The sequence below is a fragment of the Ixodes scapularis genome, unplaced genomic scaffold (assembly GCF_016920785.2).
Source record: "Ixodes scapularis isolate PalLabHiFi unplaced genomic scaffold, ASM1692078v2 PGA_scaffold8__174_contigs__length_109621045, whole genome shotgun sequence".
In the NCBI taxonomy this organism is placed as follows: domain Eukaryota; kingdom Metazoa; phylum Arthropoda; class Arachnida; order Ixodida; family Ixodidae; genus Ixodes; species Ixodes scapularis.
The window spans coordinates 9,516,219-9,541,359 of record NW_024609883.1 but is presented as its reverse complement, the minus strand read 5'-3'; the positions used below and the strand labels follow the sequence as shown (position 1 = coordinate 9,541,359).

At 46.1% G+C, this 25,141-nt stretch overlaps 1 protein-coding gene and 1 pseudogene across 3 annotated transcripts in view; both read left to right on the top strand.

Moving 5' to 3' along the window:
• The window catches only part of LOC8041278 (intraflagellar transport protein 52 homolog), a 45,893-nt gene that overhangs the window by 6,715 nt on the left and 14,037 nt on the right, over positions 1 to 25,141 (top strand). For all 3 annotated transcript variants that reach the window (XM_029993921.3, XM_029993927.2, XM_042286638.1), the window contains exons 2-6: positions 1,095 to 1,182; positions 1,982 to 2,111; positions 6,205 to 6,340; positions 11,875 to 12,004; positions 21,948 to 22,034. In XM_029993921.3, coding sequence (XP_029849781.2) covers positions 1,095 to 1,182; positions 1,982 to 2,111; positions 6,205 to 6,340; positions 11,875 to 12,004; positions 21,948 to 22,034 — 571 coding nt within the window. The remainder of the gene's footprint in view (positions 1 to 1,094; positions 1,183 to 1,981; positions 2,112 to 6,204; positions 6,341 to 11,874; positions 12,005 to 21,947; positions 22,035 to 25,141) is intronic.
• LOC115324295 lies at positions 4,035 to 6,031 on the top strand (annotated as a pseudogene).

The following is a 25,141-nucleotide window of genomic DNA, read 5'->3' as shown; positions in this document are numbered from 1 at the left end:
CCCATGTGCCCCCAATGTCAACCTACCCACACTCCTTTGCTGTATCTCTAAACCTGCCTGAATTTCTGACCTCATACACAATACTGCATTCCCAAATCACAGTCCTGGCACAATTACTCCCTTCCATACACCCCTAACGACTTCATATCTATTATAGTTCCATAGTGTCCTGTGTTTCATGATAGCTGAATCTCGTTTCCCCTTCTTTATTATTACAATATCTTCATGGTCTTTTAGATACCGTCTTCCTTCAATTAATCATACTCCCAGATATTTGTACTTTTCTATGTGTTCTATCAATGTGTCCTGTATCTCCAGGGGCTCCCCCTTCTCGTCGTTGAAAACTATTATACCCAACTTGCTCCTACTGAAGTTTAGTCCTAGACTGTCCCCTTCCTTGCTGCAAATCCTAATCAGTTCCTGCATTGTCTCACAACTTTCTGATACAAGTACAATGTCGTCTGCATACATTAACCCTGGCAATACTTGGTTTACTTTATGTCCTTCCTCCATGTAAGTCAGGTCAAAACCTAGGTTGTACTGCTCTAAGCTTTTTTCCATCTCACTGAGGTATATCATAAAGAGCAGGGGAGACAATGGGCAACCCTGTCTAAGACCTCTTTTTATTGCTGCTGGTCTTGTAGTTTCGGCTTCCCATGTTATAACCACCCTATTCTCCGTATAAGCCCGTTCTAGAAACTTAACCATGGTTCCCTCTAGTCCATATCCCTTCAGTTGGTTCCAGAGTTTTTCCTGATTCACATTGTCATATGCCCCCTCGATGTCTAAAAATGCTACCCATAATGGCCTTTGACTTGTCATTGCCATCTCTATGCACTGAGTGATTACAAATAAATTATCATCTAGTCGTCAATCTTTCCTGTAACTTTTTGAAGCTCCCCCAGAATCTGCTTTCTCTCTGCCCATTCTTCCATTCTTTTTACAATTTGCATAGCTAGTCTGTATATTACTGAAGTTACTGTGATTGGTCGGTATGATTTGATACTGTCTTTGTCTTTGTGTCCGTAAAATGAAGAATTGTTCCAAACTGCTGGCATCCCGTCCTTTCTTTTTTTTAATTCTCAACGATTTAGCATGAACGCGGACATTTCGTCAGAAGTGCTGTCGGGATGCGATGTCTTTGTGCTGGCGGGTCCGAGGCACAAGTTCACCGAGAACGAGGTATGTTCCACCTTGTCACAAAACGTGCCTCGAGTTCCATGTAGAATACACTGATCTCACCAGCCAGTTTAGCTATGCCATCGCTGCCGCAATGCATGAAGCAAACTTTAGTCCTTCTGCATGTGCTACAATCTAACTGGAGCTCTGCGCATGCAAAGTGCAAGACGGCAGAATCCATCTTGTGCACTACCACCTGCTTCCTGTGACTTGAAGTTATGGCAGTGTCGTGCGTGTTTGTGAGATCTATCCATAAATTACATCCCAGTGATGTACATGGGATGATAGCAGAACTAGACTTGCACAACGTTGTCTGATCGATCCATTCAACTCACATTGGAAACCCGTTATCAGTGGAGAGTCGTTAGGTGTGGCCCTTGTACAGCCACTGAGTTTGAAGTGATTGTTTTGAGATTGCTTGCAACCATTAGGTGAATAACAGTGCTTCGCTTTTTGTGTCATGTTGGGCAGTGTAGAGAATGTGATTCACACATGATTGTACGAGCGTCGGCAAAGACGCAGGACTTTTCATGCATTGCAAAATCAAAGACTTCATCTAAGGCCATCATAGGCAATCATGTCACCACATTCAAAGGTTCTTTTTAATGTAAGAACATTTCTAATACAATCCACTTTCTATAAGATGCTAAATTGAATGTTTCGACGAGACTATAGCATTTTTCACCCTAGATTTTGAAAAGAGTGAGAGGGAAGTTAATGCTAAGAATCAACTTGGGGGCCATGTGGCGAGAAATCTTATGCAGTTTCTGTTTGACGTCTTTTCTGACGAAACTCGTTCCAGTTTGGTGCCCTGCGAGAGTTTGTGGGTGGGGGCGGCCGCCTGCTGGTGCTGTTAGGTGAGGGCGGAGAGAGGAGGTTCCAGACCAACATCAACTTCCTCCTGGAAGAGCACGGCATTGTGGTGAACAGCGGTACGTTGCGGCGTCACTCTCTGCTGCTGGAGCGAGGGGATGAAAGAACGTATGTTGCGGACAAAAGCTTCTCTGTCATATAAACAGCAACTCACGAACACACTTCAAAAGGCTGGGTGCTGACACATAGAGTTTGTGTATATGGACATTGGCTAAGCACCTAAGACATCCCTCAAACAAACAGTTTCCTCTTAGCAGGACGTACGTTGGAGACCTAGGTAGATGACAGTATTGCAAACAAAAGTGTATGGGGCTAAAAAGTAAAAAATTGACACAGTGTGCGGAGTGTGCAAAGAGGACAAGGTGGCCGAACATATAATTCACTACTATATTAACATGCGCTAAATGTAGTTTTATTTTTAGGGCATTGTGCACAGGCCGTTGACATGCAATAAAAAAAACAAAGCACCCTAACCTTGTCAGCAACGGTAACGATGCCACTACGGTTGCGGGAGCAGTAAGGTTCAAACTGGGAGTTGGCTCATTGCAGAGCTTGACTTTTGACCTTGATCCATCAATGTTGGTAGGTGCAGCACCATACATGGCTCGCACCAACGTTGCATCAGCTGTCGTTGCGGTGGCCTTGCTGCCGAGCGCATACCTTTTGCAGCTTAGATTTCATAACACCGGTTTTGTTTTTCCCGTCCAGAACAGGCAGGAATGTCCACGAGCACGGTGCGATGACATCATGTGCAAGCCATGTATACAGCTTGCACATTAACGACATCGGAGCTTTTGCGAATTTTGCTTTTACATATCAGTGTCGACCTGCAAATGTTAATCCCGCACGAGCACGTTCCACTACTTCAGTAGTTTTTGGACCCCAGTGATTGCTCGTTCGTGCTAACTGCGTTGCACTCTGTACCTCTCATACACTCCCAGTTCAAGATAGCATTGAGGTACTTAGAGCCACTATATAGGCTATGCTTCATAGTAAGGACACTTCAGTCATCTTGTTGCTTAGGATCATTGTTGCCAATTACCTGAAATGTTATCTGAATTCGCAGGAAACGCTTTTCCATCCTTCAGAAACGTTAATAGTCTGTGACAGAGCGCAACAATATTGCCTGATCTTTTCGACTGTATTGAAAGCCAAGGAGGTCACATTTTTTATTCGTAACTATCACCAGTTACGTTTGACTCTGCACTAGGCAACAAAATGGCAGCGCCCACAAGATAATTCTGGAATGGAGTGCCGATGCTCTGAGCATAGCATAGCTTAGTAGCGCAGACCGCAGGGTGCGCACAGGTCCTTAAAACCCTTGAAAACCCTTGAATTTGAAAGTTGCTTTTTCAAGGCCTTGAAAGTGCTGGAATATCTTTGCCGTCCTTGAAAACCCTTGAATTCTTAGCGTTTCGCGGGGCTCGGTTGCGCGACCGCGTTTTATAGCGGTTGAGCGTGCTCCCGGGAAAATTCGTTGCTTGCTTTCCGCGACACCAGGATCGCGAAGTCAAACCAATCAAACTTCCTGCGCAAGAAAAAGAAAAACGCGCGGCCGTTGCGCTTTTTTATTTTATTTTTTTTCATCTGGCTTGCTTCGACTTCAGGGTTGGCCAAAAGCCATAAGTGGCCACAATGAGGCAGGAGAGCCTGGAGAGTCTCGACCTCTTCGTAAAAAAGGCATGTTGCGCCAGCGTGCTTATTTGCAACAGAAATGCAGTTATATGAATCAAGAGTTAAATTTAGTAGTATTTAATTCTTTCTTTTACCTTCGTCTTTAGCTGGATTTATTGGCAACCCACTAAAAAGAGGCACAGCCCCATAGGCCGAGAATTGTCTGTTGGCCACATTGTGCTTTGTTTATATCTGGTCTGTGCCTACTTGTTCGCTGTTTGTTCCCACATGTCGCTTATGGTGCGTGTAGTGACCCAGTGATTCGTGCATTCAGATGGCATAGAATAATGCCCGGGAAATGTAAGTTCTAAAGTGCTTGGCTCAGCAACGACGACTATAAGCTTTGGGTTGCGCCAGATACAGCAAACCCTCAGTGTGCAAAATGCACACGCTGCAGAAAGACGTTCGACATCTCTTCGATGGGCGAATCTGCCCTCAAAAGCCATGCAAAAAGTGCAAAGCACTGTGGAATCATGCAAATGGCAGCTGGAAACTCGATAGAGAACTATCTGGCAGCAAACGTAAGCGGGCGGTCCACTGGCTTGGCTCCGTCGCAGGCGACCGATCTAAACAGCGCCTGCAAGTCACACGAGGTGGTTACGGATGCGGAAATTCTGTGGACAATAAAAGTGATTACCTCCCACTACTCGTACAGATCGTCGGCACAAACCGGCGACTTGTTCAAGCGGATGTTTCCGGACAGCGACGTGGCCAAACCGTTTTCCTGTGGGGAGAAAAAATGCGCTTATGTAGCATGTCATGGGCTGAGGCCATTTTCCTTGTCGCGCTTGCAACAAGAGGTACAGAAGTCTGACTATTACGTCGTGCTTTTTGAGGAGTCGGGGTAATGACTTCCTGCAAGAGAAGCAAATGGACGTGCATGTGCGCTATTGGGACTCGTCACACAAGGTGGCCACCAGATATTACACATCCGCTTTTATGGGGCATTCCACGGCAGAGGATATTCAGGAAGTGCTTCTCAGGGCTTTGGAGCCTTTGCCACTTGGCAAGATTATTCAGATCTCGATGGATGGGCCAAACGTTAACCCTAAGTTCTTCAGGAATATGCAAGTGCACTTGCAGGAACACCATCAGGTCCAGTGTGTTGACTTAGGGACGTGTGGCCTACATACCATCCACAATGCCTTCAGAGCAGGTGTTGTAGCCAGTAAGTGGGGCATTGACATTTTGTTGACAAGCCTGAGCGCACTCTTTCGATACTCACCAGCACGAAGGGAAGATTTTTCCACCGTGACCAACCAGGACACATTTCCACTGCACTTTGTGGCTCATCGATGGGTGGAAAATACACTTGTCATTGAAAGAGCTTTGCTTCTTTGGAATGATGTGAAGAAATATGTGGAGTCTGCAAGGAGTAAGCAGGTGAGCTTACCAAAGTGTGCATCCTTTGAAAATGTGTACAGCTCAGAAGCGAAGCCAGATCAGTGCCTGGTGGGCATAAGGAAGGTGTTGGACGTCTTGACCATGGCAGGAAGACTGAGTGACTGCCAACGAGTATGTGTATTGGCAGAATACACTGAACTGCTGCAAGAGTTTAAGCATGAGCTCCGCATGTTTGAGAGGAGCATTAGCAGGCTCGATGAGTTTTTTCGTGACATCTTGTGCTCCAATCCCTCGTACAAAGAGCTTTGGAACGCAGTCAGGCTGCTGCTTGTTTTAAGCCATGGGCAGGCCACCGTTGAACGGGGGTTTAGCGTAAACCGTCAGATCTCTGTAGAGAATCTGAAAGGTTTGTCATACATTTCACAGCGTATCATATGTGACGCAGTGGAGAGGGCAGGTGGGATTTTGAACGTTCCTATCTCAAAAGAGCTCAGAATAGCTGTGTCCGCAGCGAGGCAGCATTACAGTGCACACCTGGAATCGCAAAAGAAACAGTGCCAGGAAAACTCACAGCAAAAAAAAAGGCAAAAAATCATGGAAGAGGTTGAAGGCCTGCAGATGAAGAAAAAGAAGCTTGAGGCAGTTGTTGCCGATTTAACGGCCTCTGCAGATGAATATGCAGAAAAGGCTGAAGCAAGTGCTGACATCAAGAAGGTGGTAAAATCGAACAGCCTAAGAAAGACCGCAAGAGCCAAGGCTGAGGAACTCAGCAGCGTTAAGACTCAACTAGCTAATAAACTAAAAGACCTGACGTGAGCTTTCGCCCTTCATGTAGTCGAATGAGACTATGTACAATCTCCAGAACTAACTTCACCTAGTCGAATGAAACTGTACGCGCAATAACTTCAAGTGAAGTCAGTTTTCTTTGTTCTGTGCAATAAAAATAATGTGTGTGATCTACTGTAGTGTTCTTTATTTTTTTAAAGGTCCTTGAAAAGTCCTTGAATTTTTTTCTTGAAAACCTGTGCGAATCCTGGCAAAGGTACCTTTACAAGAGAACAAGCATAGCCCTGTGATGACCAAACGCTGTACGGAAGATGTTAAAAGGTGAGAGGTGTTTGCCCTCCATTTCAGATGCGGTAGTCCGCACAGTCTACCACAAGTACCCTCACCCCAAGGAAGCGCTCGTCTCCGACGGTATCCTCAACCGAGCCGTGGGCCTGGCGGCGGGCAAGGCCAACCTCGGTTCAGATCCCCCGAACGACGCCCGGTAAGCTCTCGACCCCAGACGTGTGTCCCGCAATTCAAAGAAGTTTTGTGCCGATTTCGAGGGTATTCTCCTCCTTCACACTTGGTTTGTTTGTTTAGAAATTCTGCACCTGTATTTCTGTCTATTATTCTGACCGTCATGCAGAATTGCATTTCACGAGAAAAGCAGCCGACGCTCAACTTCCAGTTTCCGTCTTCCTGGAATGTGCCATCGTCTCTCTTTGAAGCGTCAAACTGGTCATTCTCTCGAACTTCTTCTTTCTTGCGATAACATGAAGAGTGCATAGACTGAGGCAAGAGAGCATCGTCTGAGGTGACATGTCATCAAAACATGACGTGTGTTAACAGGCACAGTTGGTTGGCGGTGCAAGTGTTTAGCAGGCGGCCAGCTCTGCCACCACCTTGTGACATGCATATACTTTAGACGATCACAAAGTCTGAGTTAACTTGCGTGAGCGCGCAAGTCTCCGTTAAATTACCTCCAGCACCTGGATGGATGGATGGTAATGGTCATACCCTTTGTAACGGGCGGCAGCTTGTGCCACCTAGCCTAACATTTCGTCATTTTTTCTTTTTTAAAATTTGTATAAATTTTGTGAACACAACCCTCCCCCCCTTTAAAGTGTTTCCATTGCATATTTTTATCTGTATTTTTACCCCTCCCTAGATCTTTTCCACCGATCTTCCGATCCCCTCTTAGTTACCGCAATTCTTTCCCTATCGTGGACAGATGCCCAAGGTTTCCAGGAGTCACATTTCTTTAATCTGCTTTCTTTAATCGTGATTTGTCGGTTGTAGGAGCTGTGTGAGCATTCGCCTCTCATTATTTCCCGAGAGCATACACTGCAAATCAAGTTTTGCAGTGTGTGCAATGCCGGGACCTTCAGTCGAGATCTCTGCAGATTGTTTGTGGTGGGCTTGTGATATAATACCGTATCTACTTGCATATTGAACACACTTTTTTTCCCGAAAAATTTACATATATTTGGAAGGGGGGGGGGGGGGGAGGGGGCATTCATTTCACGGGGTAAGATTTTTGCATTTACACACTTCATGCAAATGTCATATTAGGTGCCAATGTGACACGGCAAGGTACTGTGGCACGTCTCCAGTGATGGAGGCGCACCCACGGCTGGTCGGGGACGCGCCACAATAACCATGCTTTATAAATTGCAAATCTTTTTTGGGCGCTTTCGGGGTGCCTTTTGTTGAAGGAAAAGCGCCCTGTGAAGCTCATTCAACACGGAAAGCAACACGACCATTCTTAGGCGATATATATTGCTAGTATCCGGCGGGCACGCTCAGGTATAATCCACGACTACACGTATGAGAACTCGTACGAAGTCCAACCCCCGACTTCCGAAGCCCGCTTGCATGGATCAAGTTTCGTTCATGGAGACAAGAGCTCCTGTGGAGTCCAACCACCAACCCCCGAAGCCCGCTCGCACGGATCAAGTTTCGGTCACGAACTTGGCTACCCTACACTCTCAGCCTACAGTGCAGCGTGCACCTCGCTGTGCCGTTCTGTTACGGATTAAATAAATGCATTTACCCAGAGTATGTGAAGTTAGGCCTAACCACTTTCACGATTTTACTGTTCGAACGTGGACCACAGACGACGGCTTGTTTGTCGACATCATTGCATCCAATACGCGAAGAATGTCCGGGGCTCGGGAATTCCTCGATCCAAGCTTCGTCAAGTGTGTGCGACACTCGGTTTCACGGTTGGTTGATCACTTCCGTAACTACTGCAACTACCCACTTGCGGCCATTACGAGAGTAGCCTGGCTTGACTTGGCCTGACCGCTTGGCGGCAAAAGAAAACTAGCTTGGTGGCTTGGTAAATTGGACGCAATTCGAGACTCGCTGATCCGAAAATTGGAGGTGCGTTGATTACGGGAGGGAAAAAAAAAGTCAAATTATCGATGCCTGTTGTGCGGGGCGCGTTTATTATGTGAGTAAATACGGTATAGGTGGTATTCACTGGACACCCTATTTGAGTGCTCTCTTCAGAGCGCATGCTCAGAGCGAGCTAACATTAATAGGCTGCTGTGACCGGCGATCTCAATAATGGGAAACGCACGTTGCAAAAGGACTGTGGAAGCTCGCCGTCAGCACGCACTCAGCAGTAGCGCACTCAGCTATGGCCGCCAGTGACTTGATGCGGCATCAGTGAGAACAAAGTCATCTAGCACATTGATGCAAATTTGTATACAATAAATTAACTGATTTTTAGGTTTTCTTTTAAATGCGATAGCATTTTTAGGGCCACTAAACCGGTAAATCGTGTGCATCCGTCCATTGTGGCTCGATGGCTAAATTTAGCGGGAAAACGTGAATTACCATATGTGATCTCGTCACATGATGTGACATCACACTGTGGTGTCGTGTAAAGTCAGTGTTAGTGAGCTTTACCGAGTGCTCACAGGAGAATACACATGATGAACCCATGACCTCCACCAAAGTTGGAATGAGGAGCTATGAACAAAACAGTACAGACAACAATTTACTCTTCAGGCAAACAGTCAGTAACCGAGCAGGCAACGGATTCAAGATGCAGTCACATCACATCCTTTGGCAGCAGCCAGAGATATTTCATAGTTTTTTGTTTTAAAGGGAAGATGGGGCACTTCTACATTTGAGAAAAAACGCTTGAATTGCGTTCATTTGGCCTTTAGAATAACAGATATCAAAATTATATTTCAATGCGACGCGCCGGAGAGCCACAAGAGCAATTTCAAAATAGGGCTGAAGCCCCGCCCCCCTAGCCTTGGGCAGCCAAAAGAGCCGTCGATGACGTCATGGACAGCGACTGTCTTTCGCGTTTTTCTCGCGTTTAACAATACTTACGCAGCAAATGGTTTGGGTATTCGGGTTCACGGGGTAGAAATGCACTAGAATTCACTTCTAACTCATTTTTTCCAAGAAGCTCCGTAGCTTCCCTTTAATGTTTAGTAGTTTAGAAGACGTGATATAGTTTCTAATGGGTTCAATTAGTTATGTACAGGGGGAACAGCACACCCGCAAAACAGTTACTCAAGTCCACTCACACAAAGAAAAGACACTTACGCGGCGCTGACTAACAACTCTTTAGTATATTTACACTTTCGTCTTCGTCTTCTTTTGGTATTATGGACTAGGGCCATGGAGAACAATTTGGTCTTTTTCTTCAATAGAAAGCTAAACCGTAAACCAAAAACTAAAATTAAAATTAATGTAAGGCTACAGTCGGTTACAGGTTAAGAAGGTAGCGGCAAATGCCCCTCAAAGGGAATCATATATCCTTCGGCCACCTCCGCATCCAATAGCGTCCTATCGTTTCCGTGACGTCGCGGCCAACACGCAAGGAGGGTCTTGCCTTTCTGTACATATTTGACTTAGCGTTGTGGAAGCTACGAGTGGGAGATTAGAGTTTTCGCCCTCCGATGGAAACAAATACGACTTTCGGGGATTAGCTTCCTTCTCCGATGGATACAAAGGCTGCTTTCAGGGGCTCCGATTCCATTTTTTAAGAAAGCGACCTTTGTATTCATTGGAGGGGGTCCAATGAATACAAAGGTCGCTTTCTTAAAAAGTGGGATTGGAGACAAGTTGGAATCCATTGAAGCAGAACAAGGAGCCTTTCCAGTGAACTCTTCTCTCGACTGCGGAGAGATTTGAAACGGGCGTATCACGCTTGTGGGAGGAGCTTCTCCTACCCTCTTGACTTGTAACCGACTATAGATAGTCTAGTTCTTTTTGTGATAAGGCTAAAGACGGGGTATTAACACCTCTATTTAGCGATATTGTCTGCCTCAATAATTTCTCTTGTCAGCTGGTTGTGATGCTTGGCGAGCACGGCACAGTTGCTTAGCAGCACTGAGCAGCCACAGACTCAACTGTGGATTCCTAAATGACCGGAGTTTTTGTTGGTGAAGGTGTTGTTATGTCGATCGTTGAGACATCTTTCGGTCTGATCAATGTATATTTTTCCAAAAGAGAGGGGAAATGAATACACTACTTTTTCTGTACAAGGAACAAAGGTGCCCGTCAAAGCTTGTTGACGGGCAAGTCTCGTTGCCGCTCAAATTAGAAACGGGTGCCTAAGAGCTACGCTCTAGAAACACCCAATACATAATTTAGCAGAGGACGGGAGAGTGGGGACGATGCTGTGAAAGAAAAAATGGGACATTGAGGCTTGTGACACCACAGAACGCTTCTTGGGAACCAACCTATGTCACCAAGCATTTTGCAGATGCTTAAAGCGACCATAATTTCAGTTCAGTGGCAGGCAGCACCAACGTTACTAGATCAAGATCAGTTGACAAGCTTCTTAAAGTGCCTGGCGTCTTTTCGTCCATTCGCGGAGTCATGCAGGGCCACATGACTCCCACTTCTCTCACCCACCCCCCCGTCGAGCTTTGGGTGGCGAAGTAAAACCAGTAAACGTTCCGTTACAAGACGAAAGCCTGTGCTGTCTGTTTGTCTTCCATGTCCCTCTTTCGTTATGGTAAGAAAGAACAAAACTTTGGAAGTTTGAAACCGGAATTGCCGCTCTACTTTGCAACACAGTATCTACACAAACCTTTAGAAAGCCCAATTACGTGCCACGAACCATTATTTGACCCTAGTTTTAACTGGCAACCAAAACAGTGCGAGCTCGTATGAAGAACGTTAGAAGCACATGAGCAGGAGCAGATGCCACGGATGCCACGACGATGACGGCAACTCCAATGCGGCGACGCACAAGAGTCCTTTACACGGCTGCCACCGCAGCCCATAAACGGCTCTGCTGCAGCCACGACCGCAGTGCCACATGCAGCCTCTCAGTGCGTTGCGGTGGATGTGTGCATTCGCTCCTGAAAAGATCCAAGCTGAATTGCTCGCCAGGGGAGAAATTCAATGCCGTCGGCCTCTAACCACATTTGTTTGAACTGCCAAGCTGCATCCTCCTGGCAGAGCTTTGGGGGGGGGGGGGGGGGGGGGTGGGGTTGTCCCATGTGTAGAGGGACTAAAGTTCCCTCGATGCATTGCGACAGCGGTGGCATAGACAAACTGGGTAGTGAAATTGGTCTATCTACAATTATGTTGTTAGACATCATTCAGGCCTTTATATTTTAAGCAGGGAGCTCGAGTCTTGTGCAGTGTTCTATCACATTGTCTAGATGGGAAATTTCTGGTTCTGAATTAATGCTTGTTTTTAAATGCACTGGCCCTTTTATGACCGAATACAATGTCTGCTTTTTGGGGGACGTAAACACACCCGAAAAAGATTTTCCCGTGTGCTGTCGGCCGTTGAAAGGTAAATAAACGAAAAATTAAGTGCCTTTGTCTGCTTTCACGTTAGCATTGCCGACTTAATCCATTTAAAAATAAATGAACAGGATTCAAACCAATAGAAAGTTTGCTTAAAACCAGTTTCTGAAAAAAAAAGAGAAAAAAAAAAAAAAGTTCCGGTGAAATTTATTTAAGGGAGTGGGCCCGAAAATCAATGGCTGTTGCTTAAATTAACTTGTGGTCTCGGCTGCTATGCACTAACTTCCCTTGCCCTTGCAGGGCAGTGTCGTTCATGTACCCCTACGGAGCTACCCTAAACGTGGCCAAGCCCGCCGTGGCGCTGCTGTCGACGGGCAGCTGTGCGTTCCCTCTGGCACGACCCATCTGCGCACTCTACCAGAGCCAACAGGTGGGCTCACTCTCCTGCTCATCTGGAAATGCTCCCTATGAGTACAGTAAACTTTCCTTAGTTCGACCTCGGTTCATTCAACTTTTCGTCTAATCCGGTCGTGTTCAAAAGTCCCGGCGAGCGCCCATACATTTCTATGGGAGAAAAAGTTTGGTAGTTTGAACTCAGGAAGACTCCGCATCGAATAATTCGTCCCGAGCGAATCCGTGCGAGCTCACATTGCACGACAGCACGGCAGAAAAACTAACGTACTGCGAAACACGGGCCCTTTGCTGCAAAGCGTAACAGGCGCAAATATGCGCCTGCTGCTCTACGCCGTTGAGATGAATTGTAGTGAATGACACGAGCCAGTGCTACCAATCTGGCGGGGAGTAGTGCGGAGAACATAGCACGTGGTCGGACGCAGAGACAGCGCGCACTCTCAAAGCATTTTTTCGTAGTATCGTGTGCGGTCCATCTTGCGCGCCGGAAAATGCAAATTCTGTTTTCCTTTCTTTTTATTTTTTTTTTATTGTTGACGGTTTGGTTGCTCGGCGCCGAAGTCGGCTCGTAAAGCATTCTCAGCGCGCGCTCTCAAAGCGCTTTTCTGTGAGATCAGTCTGTTTTCCTTTTTTTACAGCGGAGCTGTTAAGGACTAGGTTCCTCAGGATCATGTTCGGTACCAAACGAACGTCGACAAAAAACTCTGGACAGCTACCACCATCAATGAGCGACGGCGGCAACCAGACAACCAGCTTGCCGGCCTCGCTCATAGATGGCGGCAACCTTTCCAGCCTTTCCACTCGGGTTTTCACCAGAGTGGAAAGGCTGAATTTCTCTAGGCGTCGTCCTAGATGTCGTCCTCAAGGTCGTCCTAGAAGTCGTCCTTGAGGTCGTCCTAGATGTAGTCCTTGAGGTAGTCCTTGAGGTCGTCCTTGAGGTCGTCCTAGAAGTCATCCTTGAGGTCGTCCTAGAAGTCGTCCTTGAGGTCGTCCTAGAAGTCGTCCTTGAGGTCGTCATAAACATCGTCCTTGAGGTCGTCCTCGAGGTCATCCTAGAAGTCATCCTTGAGGTCGTCCTAGAAGTCGTCCTTGAGGTCGTCCTAGACGTAGTCCTTGAGGTCGTCCTCGAGGTCATCCTAGAAGTCATCCTTGAGGTCGTCCTAGAAGTCGTGCTTGAGGTCGTCCTAGAAGTCGTCCTTGAGGTCGTCATAAACTTCGCCCTTGAGGTCGTCCTCGAGGTCATCCTAGAAGTCATCCTTGAGGTCGTCCTAGAAGTCGCCCTTGAGGTCGTCCTTGACGTCGTCCTAGAAGTCGTCCTTGAGGTCGTCATAAACGTCGTCCTCGAGGTCATCCTAGAAGTCATCTTTGAGGTCGTCCTAGAAGTCGTCCTTGAGGTAGTCCTAGACGTAGTCCTTCAGGTCGTCCTAGACGTAGTCCTTCAGGTCGTCCTCGAGGTCATCCTAGAAGTCATCCTTGAGGTCGTCCTAGAAGTCGTCCTTGAGGTCGTCCTAGAAGTCGTCCTTGAGGTCGTTCTAGACGGCGCCCCTGAGGTCGTTCTAGGTGTTGTCCTAGACGTCGTCCTTGAGGTTGTTCTCAAGGTCGTCCTAGACGTCGTTTTCGAGGTCGTTCTCTAAGCGTCGTCCTTGAGGTCGTCCCATCATAGTACAGCTTTGCTGGTCTTCCTTCTTCACCAGAGTGGAAAGGCTGAAAGTTTATTTTTATTTTTCTTTGTTGCCAACGGTCTGGCTGCCAGGTGCCAAAATCGACTCGTAAAACTTACTCTTTTTTTTAATGCGCGATTTTTTAGGGACATGTTGTCTAGTTACGCTTCTCTCTGGAGCATGCTTTTAGACATGCGTTTTAAGCGCAGACGGCAGCAGACCATCCGTGAGTACTTTGGACAGTAAAAGGAAGTTTAATTTTAAGCGTTTTTTTGTCCTTTTTTTATTCAATCATTCGGATAATTCAACCAAATTTCAAGGTCCCGTCGAGGTCGAATTAATGAAAGTTAACTGTAGTATGTTGACACAGAATGTGCTTTATGGCTGGTTCCCAAGCTTGAGCACCTCGAAATGTTGTAACCAATAACAATTTGCTAGTGTTGTGCGAATATTCAGATTTTCGATTAGTATATAGTTTCATATGATACAATATTCAATATCTGCTTCGTGATGAACTGCAATATCTATTTTTCCAAGTGTTGATCATTGTGGGTTAGCCCCGTTGAGTGCGCTTCTTTCCGAACATCCGTGCACTGTGGAGAAGCAACACCCACGGAGCTCGCTTCTGCGGCTGTGGCTTTTTCGCAGTGCACCGGTGCTCGGCTAGAAGCCCACTCAACGGGGCTAGCCCACCACAATCATAATTTCGAGAAGTACAAATATTGCAGTCATGTGCTCAGGAGGAAAGCATACTTTCAAAGCGGGGTGGAGCATGCACGTGCCTGAGATATTTAAAAAGAAACGGGAACTTTCTGAATGTTGATATCTATACTACAGTAAAACGTTTAAAATTAAACTTGCTATTACGCAAGAGTGGGCAGCGATGTGATTTCTACGCCAATTTCACCAAACTCAGTGATGTGATTGCTGTGCCAATTGCACCAAACTGTGCCAAGGGGCTAACCCTGCTACATTTTACAGTGTAGACCGCATATAACGTATGTCCCGGGAGTCGCGAAAATCCGCACTATAAGCGGTACCGCGCTATAACCAAAACATCAATTTTTCAGGCCAAAATACATGCCATGAGACAACTTACCTTTGTAAAAGAATTTATTTTATATTAGATGAAAAATAAAGCTTAGTTTGAGGAAAGTCTTTATTTCACCAGACTAGTACACTTCTCTCTCAAGTGTGTCACATTTTGAAAGAAATGTGCGACTTTTGCCTGGCGTCGCGGGTTGCGGATGGACGTTGCGAGCGTTCAGGATTGCTAACCCTAATCACTTTCTTCCGGCGATGAAAACGCATGAAAATTCGCATCCTTTATACGGTACGCGCCAGTAATACCTTCAACTTGAGCGCAGGCATGAAATGCTCCAAATAAGAAATCCGGGCGATGTTCGAAAACACAAATGCTTAGAAAGCACCACTGTAGTCGAAGTAAACAAACACGACGACACGGGCGTTTCTGCCGTCTTGAGAGTGCCGCCACAACATCACCGCACGAGTAGGTGCATCTTCCCTTCTAGTACGTGCTGGGTTATCATAGCGACACACAACGAAAATTCATAGTCAAGGATAGCGCTTTTACGTGGAACGATGAGCTTTTACCACGCCATCTACGTCAACGATCACAACCGATGCCATGTTCGCGAATAGAAGCACCCGGCCCGCGACCGGCATGCAGCGCGCGCGAACACTTCTCCTCGACCTGCGATTGGCCTGTCGTTGCGGTTGCGGAGGGACGCACGCACGTGAACAACACGTGCGTGCGTCCCTCTGTCGCTATGGCAACTGAAGCCTCTCTCTTCGCTTCTCCCCGCTTCTTCGAGCAACCTCCTTGCCCCGCGAGTGGGCTTGCGGCTCGCGCCGTTATCTAGTGTCGCACAGGGAAGCGTGCTCGCTGCGCCGGTCAGTTGGCGTGCTGTTCCAAAAACCGCACTATAACCGGTATTTCCCTTCGCGCGCCTGCATTTTAAGCGGTATGTAAATACGTGGAGTTCTATGGGAGGCAAACCGGTGGTTTAAAAAAGCCACGTTATACCCGGTCCTGCACTATAAGTAGTTACGTTGTAAGTGGTCTATACTGTACTACATTTTGCCAAAATATGGGTAATCTGCGCCAAGCCTGCGCCAAAGGACCAATTTTGGTTTTCTTTGAAAACCGAAACTAAACTGACTACCGTATTTGGGCATGCATGTGTTATGGGGCGCAAGCGGCCGCCCTGCACAATGTACCCTGCATCAACCGTGTTGAATTAACCTGAGACTGGGGTAGAGAAGAAACAAACATAGAAGGGACAGCAAATAGACGGACGACGTCTCAAATTTTGAGACGTCGACCTGTCTATTTTTTGTCCCTTCTACGTTTTGCTGTTTCCTCTCTACCCCAGTCTCAGGTTAATTCAACATGGTTAATATTCACCAGCTCGCCTGCACCCTTACGATTTTTTCTATTACCCTGCATCAATGGTCCATCCAGTCTTGCATAGTTTTTCCGCCGTCTTGCGTTTCACGCTCTCGTCGTGTCGTGGGCCTCGTCTCGCATCTTTTTAAAAAAGTTTGAACGACAGATGTGTGCAGACGCTCTGGCACTAGCCTTCCGGGTACATGCCATGCCATTATGCTGTGAAACAAAGACACGTTTTTGCGCGCTAGGAGTTGCTTTGTGAGCTGAATCACTCGCTCCTGAAAGCAGCGGCCATGGGAATATTTGGTCCCTGCCTACCAGTCACCATGGTTGCGCGACGTCGGGTGTTGCCGTCCCCACGTCGCTGCCAATATAGCGCTTTCTAAACTGAAACGTAAGGGCTGCCGCATGGTCATCAACATTCTTGTTTAACTCATACGCTACTACAAAAATCCCTCTTTAACTAAAAGACTGCTGTGTCAAAGTATTGACTACCTAGGTTTCTCTCGATGGGCTTTCTTTCGAGGGGGACCCTGGTAGTTGGTGAAGAGAAGTGAGCTAAAGGAAAGAAGGCAATGTCTGCACGCTGAACCTGCACAGCGCGCTTGTTTGTCTCGAGTTCAATCGTTGCACAAAGTGCTCCAAGAACGTTTTGACCCTGGCTTGGGATGTCTTGCATCGATGCGCTCAGGTTCTTTTTTATGCGTGTGTGTGTGTTACACAGTCTCGACAATTACATTTTGCATACAATTCTGGGAATCTGTTGGCAACGGAACGGAGTGGCACGGTTTCGGTTTCGATCAAACAGCTGCTGTTGCTGCTCGCACGATGAAGCACGCGTAACTGCAAGCCTGCCGTGATGATCGCACGACAGAGGCACCAGCCGGAATGCTTGCAATCCATTGTTCTACGTTTGCTTACTTTTGACAAAAATCTGGCACGTCGGGAACCAGTAAAACGGTGGCAAGCGGTTTTTCGAAATTGCTTGGCAATGCGTACAGCGGGTTCATATCTCATGAGCGAATGACGTTTTAGCGATCAGCGATTTTGAGCGAATCAATGTTTTAGTGAATAACGGGGGTGCACGTTAAAGGGGCCCTGCAGTCATATTTAAACGTCTACCTTTTTTGCGGTTTCCACGTCTCTTAGGTTTCGGGCAAGCCAGCGGGCACGGAGAGAGTAACTAAATATCAGTGCGTCATATTTTAAACCGGACGTTGCGGAAAGGAAACCTCCTCCATCGACGGGGGCGACCTGCGTTGCTGAAAGCGCGTGAAATGTGAGGTCTTTGGTTCTAGGCTTACTACAGGTCAAAGCCGCTAAAAGCTTCTTTTTAATCGAAATACAAAATATAAGTGACGCGAAGCGTTTCAATTATTTATAAAAGTAGTTTTTGTTCGGTATTTTAGATCAGAAAAGAAACAAATGCGGTTTCTAAAGTATGGAAACAAGAAATGACTCGTCGACATACCCGCCACCAAGCGGTGGAAAAGGCGGCACATACTAGAAAGGAGTAGTGGGATCACGCGCCGACACGGAACGGTCCTGGATGTACGCGGCGGCGCTGCGGTCGTTTACGGACTTGAGGATTTGACTGGTTCCGAACGTTCCGAAGGCCTCCTGGCGCAGGTTTGGCTTGCTGTTTTGCCGTTTGGCGGTATGGCAGCACGAAGTGGCGCCCGTTCTGAACTGTTCTTTACCCCGAGTTTGCTGTCGTTTGTGGCCAATGAAGTGTCATGCCGAATTAGTGTTTATTCGTGCAGCAAATGCAATGCGAGCTGCCCTGCCTGCCCGCTGCATACAGCCTATCCAGCACATGCTTTAGTGGCGCCCTCTCAAGCCGTCGACACGGAGTGCGGCAGCTGTGAGCGCTCGCTGAGCTCACTACCCCTCCTCTAGTTCATGGCCACCCAAGCGGCCAAAGACATCGTGAAGCAGGTTATTTTTTGCTTGTTTTTGTAATTTTAATTTGCCTATAACTTTTAAAATCAAATCGGTGCAAATTAAAAACCAGTGAAAAAGTCCTTGCAGGGCCCCTTTAACCCAACCCCCTGTGCTGCGCTTACGCCGCTTCGCGGCAACAGTTTGCGGCGGCTCATTACAAAAATGTTATTCCACTTGGCCCACCCAAAAACGCCGCTTCGCGTCGTCCGACTATTCGCTAAAGTGTCATTCGGTGAAACGTGGGCGTTCGCTCAAACGTCATTCGATCATGTGAGTGCCTCCCGCCTACAGCACTGTACACTTGTGAGATGTCACAGCAGTAAAAACACAAGCAGCTAGTTCCGTCACAACACATCTCATCAGAACACAACACAAAGTGTCCTTCAATTATGCAGCACTTAAAACAAATATTTTTATTTTTCTAAGAATATCTGTTCCAAAAGCCACTTTTGCTGTTCCGAAACACTGTTTTGGCTGCTCCAAAAGTCAATTTCACTCCCCCAAAACACTGTTTTAGCTGCTCCGAAAGGTGCTCCAAAATGGCTTAGGCCAATCACATCAATGAGTGTATGTTAGACAGAGATGTCCTGACATCCTGCGTTTATTATTCACTATACTCTTTGTTTCTTTTCTAAAATTTTATATTTAAAGGGCAACACCGGTTAAAGTGAAGCTGCATACTCAACCAAAACCTATTTTAAAGGTGCGACCAGCTGCCCTTCAGCAGGTGGCAAGCGGGTTAGCTTTTAGTCGAGCGACACTGGATGAGGCATACTGCAGCACTACCGTTACATCATATCGTGGCCGTTTAGCTGGTGATCAGTGTTTCCATCTCTTTTTAGCAGATGCTTTCGGTTTTGTAATTGGCCTCGAGATCGACCTAGAGGTGGCGCTACGGTCGCGCTATCATCATCATCAAAGCGGGTATAGGAGAACGGCCGCCCCATAGGCTCTCCACGTTCGTGCGCGCGGCGGCGTATATTCTTGCGTTTATTTTGTCGCGTACTATCGGTGGGAAAACAATTCTAGCGAAAAAGGATGCGGTACTGTTCGGGGCTACAGGGAAGATCGAATCGTGTTGCCAGCGTGCGGCCTAAATTTATATAATCGCTTCTGCGGGTGCGTCGTCTGCTCTAGGCAGACGTTGGAAAGCATGGATCACCTCGACTGATGCCTGCATGTCTCCGGCTGAACTGGAATATTTATGTTAAACATTTGTTTCTTTTAAAATGACTGTATCGATTCATCAACGTGGGAATTAAAAAAGAAAACAATAAATTCCATCCCAGATAACATAATACTCGTAGTGTGAGCTGTGAAATCGCAGCTTCTATATTTTTTTGTTTTTTTCTTTACTTCTAGGTTTTTCAGTAATATAAATATTTGGGATGAAGATAAGTTAGCGCTGTATTGGAAATTACTGTGCTAATGAGTTCCTCTGCCCTTTTACTGTGCCATAGTGTGGGTAAGTTTTTTGGAGTCTGAACAAATCTAATGCGTTGCGATGAGGAGAGTGTGTCTCTTCTAGTTAAGATCTGCAAACTGCACGGTTGGCAGGAAAACTGAAGCAAGTGAAACAAACTGTTCCAATATATCTGTGTGACTGTAATAAACGAGTGTAACCGAGCAACGCAGCAATGTTCCTGCTATTAAATGCTTTTCTCGGTAGTGTGGGTTCACCCGCTTAAATTTTCTTGGTGAGGGCCGCGGATGTCAAGAGGCTAATACTATAAATGTCTGGCTAAATAATCTTGTATTCAAACACAGTAGACTCTGTAACCCCAACAAACGACGCGCACCAAGACACAGACAGCATCGGCCGCAGTGATACTCTTACATCTAAATTGAGCGAAGCTGTAAAACCTGAGCAACCTTTTTTTAGTCCATCATTTGAACTAAAAACTGAAGAGGTACTTAAGGTACAGGTACGTTATACTAAAACTACAGTTACATGTTTCCAAAAGTATTGTGTTGCAGTTTCTTGCAAGGGGTAACGAAGTTGGATTTCAATTCCTTTAATGTGTCCTTATATGTTAGATATGACCGTTGACTAACAGTTGTCCGCAGCAAGGTTTGAGGCAATGGCAGCATGGGTGCCGATACTAAGATGTGAATTTGTCCATTTTTTAACAATTTTGTAAGAGTAATTGCAATTGATCTTACTAGTTACTCCAAAATGTTGCTCAGTTACAGTTACAATCGCTGCAAAATCACTGTGACTTACGAAGTACTTTTTAGCTACCTAAATTTTTACTAACTTCTCTAACCTGAGTACTTTTAATTACCATAAAATACCGGGCTTGCGCTGAAGTAGCGATAGGCACCCACCCACTACTTTTGAAACATAAAAAGAAAAGACGTTTACAATTCTCTGTAACGTCGAATTAGAGCGCAGTTCTTGAGGAGGAGGAGGGGAGGGGAGGGTATGCTCACGTAATTTCACGAGGGTGACTTCACTCGTGACGTCACACGTGACCCTCGTGACGTCAATCGTGGCCCTTGTGACGTCACTGGTGACCCTCGTGACGTCGCTTGTGACCCTGGTGACGTCGCTGGTGTCCCTGGTGATGTCACTGGTGACCCTCATGATGGCCCCTCGTGATGTCACACAAAACGTCACGCGGTTACATCGACACTGCTCAACCCGGAAACGGGTGCCTAAAAGCCGCGCTCTAAAAATAAACAGAGGACATACGAAGCACCCAACCCAGGCTTGTGAGCACACCTGGCCAACCGAGAGGTTCGTACGTGTCGGCCGCTTCTCCGAGCTCACCAATGCAATGCAATGAAGCTCGATGCGCATGCACCGGTCCTAAGTACGAGAGCCCACCCCACCTTGTGCCCCTTCTGCATATTTGCTCTCAAACTTTTGCAAGTGCACATCCTCCACTTTTTTAAGATCATCTCCAACATTTGGGTGGGTGTGTTCTCGGTATTTTTTTTGGTAGTTGTTACTTTCCGACTCCGCATTTAACTGAAAGGAGGAGCCGAAATATCGGACAAGAGTCTTTGGGAAGGATGTGCGTGGCTGTACTTGCACACTCGTTTCAAGGTAGGCTGATTTGTATGTTGTCTGTGTGCAAGGCACTCTACGCGAAAGTTGTGCCGACTGTCATCTTCGTGTGCTCTCCCCTTCAAGTTCTTTTTCTTTTACAATGCGTTAATGCCACGGAAATCGTTACAAAATGTGTACCACGTGCTCTAATAGACATTCGGTGCAAAAGAAGGCATAACTGAGTAGAAAGAGTAATTAATTGGGAAGAAAAAGCAAAATTCTAAATGTGCCCCGATGGGGATTGGACCAACGACTCCATGATTATGAGACACTCTACCTGTGTGCCAAAAGGGGAGTGGTAGAATATTGGCACCAAAATGGCGGTGGTGAATGCGAACGCCGGACGCTGACGTTCGAATCAGTGAGGAGTAGAGCCGAAGGCAGCTAGCTCTGATTCTCTCCACCCGTCATTCCAACCAGAGCTCTGTGCTTTGACGTCCTCACATACTCTGATTGCCTCCTTTCCATCAGTTTCTGTTCATACAACCCAAGGAAATAAAATTTTAAAAATTACTTCGAAGTACCAGAAGCCCCTAAGAATGCCGCGGAAGCACAGTTTCTGTACCAGTTAATTTGACCGTGTTGCTATATTGAATACTTCAGAACGAAAGAATATAAACCTATAAAAGACATACAATAGAAACATAAAAGATTTTTGTCGCCAGAATTAAACGTTGTTGCTATTTGAAAGAGTGTGGTCATTTGTGTACATTTTTATGTTTATATTCTCTCATTTTTAAGTATACATTTTGTGTAGTATACAGAGTTTATTGTTATGATCGAGGTAAACATTTGGTTGGCAGAGCCGGGTCGTTTGTGTGCCATTCCGTAGTGGTACGAGTCTACTCTTTTCTGCGGTGCGATTGGTTGACCAGTGAACTGATTGCAGGGGCCTTCTGGGAGGATAGTTGTCCTGGGGTCGTGCCACCTGCTCTCAGACCAGTACCTGGACAAGGAAGAGAACAGTAAAATCAAGGTATGTGGTGCCCAGCACATTGCTCTATTTAGGGTGACCACCCGTCCCGCGACTCGCGGGACTGTCCCGCATTGAGGGCTTGTGTCCCGCGTCCCGCAAGAAATTCCCAAATCTTCAAAATGTCCCACATTTCATACTGTAGTAAAGGTCACTCTGCAACTTATGGCGCTGCCGAACAATTGGGCTCGGGGAAGCCCGAACGTCGCTGGTAATCGTGTGAACCACAATGGTACATCATTTTTTGTCCAAGCATTGCGGGAAGCGACCGTTGTTCTTGGAGGAGAGCCGACACGCATGCTCCGTTGTGCCTTTCCCCTTGGTGGCAAAATATTCTAAGAAAAATTGCTTGCTAAAAGTTTCAATATAAAATATTGTAATTATTTTCAAATCGCTCTGTCAATGCAAACGGGTTGCCGTGGGTCTTTGTTTTTGGGAACACAGCCATACAAGGCAAAAAGCCTGCAACTCGCATCGGTCGAAAAAGAACAAAATGTTAAAACTTTGTGTATGACTATGTTGATAAAAGTAAGCGTTGACAGGAAACAATAATCCGAAAGAGACTTAATGTTTCTTATTTTTATCTAATGCATCGAGTTCTGCTACAGTCGATTTTTATGTTTTCAACTTCGACACATTTAATAGCACATTTGCCGTGATATATATATTACTTTTAGTAAAAATTAATTGAGCTTAATTGCTGCAATACAATTAGCAGGTTTATAAACAGCACATGATGTTAAATGTATTAACAAAGCCTCGGTTTGCGGTGTCTGTGTTAATAAATTTCCTCTACCCCCCCCCCCCTCCCCGCATTTCGCTAGCAGAAAGGTGGTCACCCTAGCTCTATTGCGATGCATTTATGTTTAGGGTCCACATAAACTGGAGCTGTATGGTATCAACGAAGTGGTGCCATATTTTCCTGACTATTGATGCTTGTATCATACATAAATCATTATTAATATACTCTGTACTTGATGAAGTACGTCACGCCTCATCATAATGAAAAATCTTGAAAAACCAAATCCTTGTATAGTCTGCACCTGTAAATTCTCTGCATAGCATAAACTTTTAAACATGTGGAGTGTGCATACTACACTCCCAAAGGCATGGTATAGGTCCCTTTTCTTTTTAAAGCACCGCAAGGAGGCACCACTGGCAATTTTTTGCGTCCGTGAGCTTCCGATCAAATGAGAGGACAAACAATGCCCACCATAGCACCGCTTCTTATAACTTTTTAAAATATTTTTTCAGCAGTTCTCTGGATGGTTCGAAAGATTTGTTGGAGATTTTTTACTGCTCCCGTAAGACGACCGATCCCATGTTATATGTTGAATAGCACAACACAAGAGCCTCGCTAAACCCCCACTTCGTGGTTTCCACACAAGTTCCTCGTCTTGGGCATTTTGACATCACGAGGCTTGGAAGGCTTGCCTAAACGGAGCGATTGGAAGTCTCTTGGGAGCCAAGAGACGGCTTGTGTTTGTTTACACTAAAAGGGTCTATACACATTCTTGAGTGCGGCCCCTGAAAGCCACCATCTTGCAGCCGGTGTGTGTATATTGCCCAATAGTTGAGCCTCGCTAAGGTGTGCCCATGGTTGGTAGACTGGTGCCCCAGCGAAACGACTTCCACACACACTGGCCAGACTGGCTTTTGAAGCGTGGCTGCCTGCAAACGTGTATATTTTTTACAATATATCCAGATTATATGTGCATGGTCGAGTATATGGGAAATAGGTTCTTTTCGTGCGTTTTGTTGCACTGCAGAGAGGCGACAGAGCGAGCAAGCTTCTGTTTACCAAAATGCTGGATTTCGAGAGGTTTCATTTCATGAAAAGTAGTTATGGCTACAAATCATCCTATTTGGGAGCTTTCTCTCCCGGAAGGCTAGGGGTATGACCTTATGGTCATTGTAAGCAATTTGTATCAGAATGGTCTATTCTTCGATCTGATTTTTAATTATTTTTTCCTTTAGAACTCTGTCGTATTTCTTGTCCTGCCTGCCAAATGCAAGTTTTGGTCTCGGTCACTGTAGAAAGTTTTGGGAAAAATAGTTATTTATCAAAGATACCTAGTTCTATGGGCAGAAAGTCTGCACACCTCTAAACTACCGTATTTACTCGCAGAATGAACGCGCTTTTTTTTTTCTGAAAAATGATGCAAAGTTGGGGGGAGCGTTCACTACGCGAAGTAAAATTTTTGCTTCATTGTTTACTCGCATAATGAACGGACCTTTATCCTGAAAAATCGACTTAACTTCTTATCTCTTTGCGCGCGGCGCGCCACCCCGTAACCAAACTGGGCTGTGAAAAAAAAAAAAGGAAAAACAACTCCTTTTTTTTTTTCTCTTAGTTCCTTGGTATTTTTTTTTCCCCCTCTTTCGCAAGCTATTTCGTTTGCTTAGGCGAGGGCCTTTCCGCTTATCTTTCTTATCTTCTTGCGCGCGGAGAGCGATGCGCGAACCCCCGTAAACAAACTGGGCTGTGCGAAAAAAAAAAAAAGCTCCTCTTTGTTTTTTCTTTTAACTCCCTGGTTTTCTTTGTTTGTTTTTTTTGCCGCCTTTTGCAAGCTGTTTTGTTTGCTTAGAGGGCTTCTCCGCTTCTTTCTTACCTCCTTGCGCGCGGCGCGCGATCTCCCCGCGCCCCCCCCCCCCCCCCCCCCTCACCAAACTGCGCTGTGTAAAAAAAAATAAAAATAAAAGCTCCTCTTCGTTTTGTTTTCTCTTAGTTCCCCCTTTTTTTCTTTTTGCCGCCTTTCGCAAGCTGTTTCGTTTGCTTAGAGGGCTTCTCCGCTTCTCTTTCTTACCTCCTTGCGCGCGGTCCCAAAGTCCAGACTGCGATCTGCAAAACAAGAAAAGCTCCTCTCCATGTTTTTTTTTTTTTCTTGCTTCGGTTGGATCTTTTCAAATTTTTTTAACGCCTTTTGCAAGGAGGCGTTTTGTTTGCTCACGCTGCCCATGCTTTCGCGACATCGCTGCACCAGAATAGAAAAGTGCATTCATTTCGCGCGCGTGGGGAAAGGGGGGTCAAAATTTTGACGTCCGAGTTGGGGGCGCGTTTAATACGCGAGTGAAAAAAAAAGTCGAAATTTTGAGAGCCGACTTGGGGG